The sequence below is a fragment of the Amphiura filiformis genome, chromosome 16, assembly GCF_039555335.1.
Source record: "Amphiura filiformis chromosome 16, Afil_fr2py, whole genome shotgun sequence".
NCBI lineage: Eukaryota > Metazoa > Echinodermata > Ophiuroidea > Amphilepidida > Amphiuridae > Amphiura > Amphiura filiformis.
In genome coordinates, this window is record NC_092643.1 from 51334212 (window position 1) to 51338411 (window position 4200).

The 4200-nt window shown below is 39.3% G+C and overlaps 1 protein-coding gene across 1 annotated transcript; it reads right to left on the bottom strand.

The window, feature by feature from the left end:
* Nucleotides 1-977: 977 nt before the first annotated feature.
* LOC140172723 (uncharacterized) lies at nucleotides 978-3376 on the bottom strand. Its single transcript, XM_072195856.1, is given in 4 exon segments — nucleotides 978-1434; nucleotides 1555-1828; nucleotides 1831-2405; nucleotides 2407-3376. Coding segments are annotated over 4 exon segments (2202 nt in total). The 5' UTR covers nucleotides 3303-3376.
* Nucleotides 3377-4200: the final 824 nt, after the last annotated feature.

Below are 4200 nucleotides of genomic sequence, written 5' to 3' on the forward strand. Positions count from 1 at the left end.
AAAACAGGTTTGAAAAAAAGATTGAAAAGATTAAATGATTGTATATTATGTGTTTAAGCAAAGAAGTTTTGGACAAGAAACTCAAACCGTTGTTGGGCATCACTTCGTTTGTGTTGAAAGTCGTCTTGAAATTGAATTCTGCGGTAACTTCTGCTTTATCTTGCAGTTTAAATTAACTACTTTTCTAAATTATCTATTTGAATGTGTGCTTATAACACTTTACACTTGAAAAGCTGCAACTTGAATATTAATTTATATAACCCCAATTGTGTCATCTTTATAATAACAAAAACAATAATTGATGTTTAACCTTGCTTTAAAAGTGCAATTATTTTTTTCATATTTTCCTTCGTCCAGTCAAAATAATAGAATTAGTACAAAGTGTTGTTTACACTTTTTTATTCACTAACTTTTTGAAGTATTGAAGTGTGACCCATCACATTATTGCAAAACAGCAGTCGTCAGAAATCCAGGGATGCCAGTTGCCTCCTGAAGTTGGGAAGGAAAATAATATTTCATAAAATACTAAAGGCGAAGCGGAGCGAGCGTGGCAGCGGAGCTCTCGCCTCACGGCGTGGGGGGGGTCCAGGGGCCCGCTTAAGGGCCCCTGGGGGGTCCAGGGGCAAAGGCCCTTGTGGGGGTCGAGGGGGCGAAGCCCCGAAGCCAGACAGTTTCTGCACATTTTACACCACAGGGGAGGCTATTTTTAGGGGGAAGTTACATGTCAACAGATTAAAAATTAAAGCAAATGATTTACAAATAGGCCTATACAGCTAAAATTACAACTTACTTATGGTTTCCTGGTAGCTTGGATCTTGTGTTTTTTTTGCAGGAACTACTGTGCTTTTCCTGGTAGCTTGGGTCTTGTGTTTTTTTGCAGGAACTACTGTGCTTTTCCTGGTAGCTTGGGTCTTGTGTTTTTTTGCAGGAACTACTGTGCTTTTCCTGGTAGCTTGGGTCTTGTGTTTTTGCAGGAACTACTGTGCTTTTCCTGGTAGCTTGGGTCTTGTGTTTTTTGCAGGAACTACTGTGCTTGTAGGAGTCGCCTGCCGCTTTCTATGCCGACTGTGAGCTGTCCTTAAATGGTACACCACTGATTGATCAACTGGTGAAGTCAGCCTTTCCTTACGACCGTATCTCTGCACTGAAGTTTCACCAGTAGTCATCAAGTCAAATTTCACAGTTTGAATTCCATTAAAGGTTTCAACTTCCAGTCTGTTGGTTGTTTTATTGATAACATTGTTCATCATGGAGAAGGATTGTTCGATCCTTGGGCCGGTAAAAATACTTAATGCAGCACCTATTACCATCTTCAGAGCTGGATACTTTGGAAATACTTCACTCCACCATTTGTCAACTCTTCCCTCTGCAGATGGTAGATGCTCATCCAATTGTAGTGATGATATGTCCTTGACATAAGCATCCTTCTCTGCGCTTAGACAAATGTACTTTCATTGCTTCTGGTAGTTGTTTTAGATAGCTGTGTGTCACTGAATGACCCTGGGCTTTGGGGTCAATGGCTGAGAGTAACTTCAGTATTTGATTGTTCAGGGCAGCTTCTTTTGCATGTAAAGTGCTGTGACTTTGTAAGCTTCTCTGACAGTCGTCAAGAAATCTAGCATATCAGTTGGCTTCATTTTCAACAGGATAGCTTCACATGCTGCACCTACATACAATGCTGAACGCTTGAGAATGTTGTCTTTGGTTATCTCCAATGCTGCTAGTTGCTTGGCTGTAAGTCCTTTTAGGGTTTCATGTTTAATGAAACATGCCAAGAATTTCCTGAATAGTTCTGTAATTTCATCATGAGCCTTGTGTACAAGGGGTTCCTTTTTTGAAAAGTCAACACAAAATCCTTGAAGTAAGGTAACACACTGCAGTACAAGTGCATGTAGGCTAATGTCTTTTGCCTCTGGTCGAAGACTTTTGCCACGATTCGTTGTTTACGTTTCAGTCCTGGTGTTGTCAGATTTTTTGACTTTAATTTTACCAGGATAGTTTCGATGTCTTTCTTAGATGCCTTATGTTCTTTGATAATGTTATCCACCACAATTCCACATTCCTTCCTTTTGTCAGTGGTAACCCAAACAGAGTAAAAATCTGTGTATGCATCCATCATTTCAACTGCTCTGGCTGTGACGTCATACGCTGATAACCACCGGTGTGCCACCCTCTCTGTTGGACATTTACATGGAATACTCAAATAAGAGCAAATGTCTTGTAAGTGTTCTTTAAAATCTGGACTGTAGTGAAAATCATGGAATAGATCATCTGTAAAATACTCAACATGCATGCCAAAGTGGTCACAGTATTTTTTCACACTGTTATGAACATGGTGGCAGATATCACCATCGATGTCCAACAAGTTAGGGGCTACTTCACGTAACCTTTGTTCAAATCCGAAATTTTCCGCGCATGTATGCAGCCGAATCGCTTAACGATGACACTAAATTGTCGAGAGGAATACCATCATCATCAAATGCTTTCTTAACTGCCTGGAAAACTGTTGTAGCATTAACTGTGTTAAGTTGTAACGAGACATAATGATGGACAATACTCATACCGAGATCCGTGGAAAAATATGATACCAGGACACTTAACACACGTTTGATATTTTTAGCTGTGCATTCATCTAAGTTAATTGAAAAGCGGTGCTTTTGCAAATCATTAACAATCCGCTTATGTGTAATGACAGCGAGCCCATCTACAAGCTTGTACTGACATGCGGTTCGATGTAGTGACAAGTCTTTTAAAACAGATGGATCATTTCCAAGTTCCTTAGCAATGTCAACTATCTTGCTTCCCATTGTGAATGGCAAGTTGTTCTCCACTAAGAAAGACACAAGCAGGGCTTCAGAATTAGACTTGCGGTCAGCAAGGCTGACATTGGGAAGTGGAATGTTTTTTCTTCCACTACAACTAGCCAAATCATGAATATTTTCAGCTGCCCCATATGGTAATGTACAACTAGGCCCTGCTTCCTCTCTATCTGCATCTTCTCTCACAACAGCTTCCGATACCCGGAACATAGTTGGCAAACTTTGGTTTGAGTTTATAAGCTCGCGTTTTTCTTTATGACCACCTGAGTTAGCATGTCTTAAAATCGCCTTATTTCCACTGCTAGCGTACGAATATATACCCTGACAGTAAGTACATTTATACTTCCCTGCAACATCTACTTTCCGTATGTAATCCGACAAAAACCGTCCTGCATCATCCTTCTGTTCCAGCCATTGCCATTTAAACCGATTTTTAACTCCAGCATCGATCGTCATTATATCTGCTTTCCTATCCACTTCCATTGTGAAGATTGATCGCAAGATAAAGAGCAAATCCGATCGTAATTCGGCCCGTAATTCAATACCACACACGCAAGTTTAAAGTTTATTAATATTTTATTGTCAAAACAAAACGCATGCGTTCATACGATCAAGGCTTCCGAATTTGCAGCCACAACAAGTCAGCTTCTTCGTTTTTCCGCCTCATCCCTAGAGGTGTACAGCTACAAACACTGCGTATTGTACCATGCATACGGACACGTGCTTTTGAGCATGAGAGTGATTAGTTGACAAATACTTGACAAAAGAGGGCAGTATATTTTATTTCTTTCAGAGCCGGGCGGACACGACGGTATTTTTTTTTTCCTTCCAACCGGAGATTTTTTTGCGGCGGAAATTTTGTAAAAAATACGCTGCTGTCCGGATTTCGAAATATCCGGAAGACTGGCATCCTGGAAATCCACATGTAAGGGGAGTGGGATGATAGGAGACAAATTTTTTCATTTTTAGCCAGTTAACTAATATTTCTTACTTAAATACATTGTAATACATTAATCAATAATGTGCGAGATTTAATTTTAAAACAAAAAAACAAAAAGAAACAAAAAATAATTTGTTTACACGTTGAAGGAATCTAAATGTACTTTTCGGTAGACAACTGCCATGTCTTGATGAGATGGGTCACAAATAATGGTAGAATAGAGATAATGAAACAACAGGCACTTTCCATTTTTTGTACTAAAGATGTATTTTTATTTCATTCTGACATTAATACGAAGAGTATATTACATTAATTCATTCCAATTACATTGGGCTATCCCATATGAAATCCACACATCCCCTATGGCATAGATAGGGGGTGTAGATTTCAAATGTAGTCATCCATTTCGGTAATCCAATTTGAAATTCACACTCTTCTATA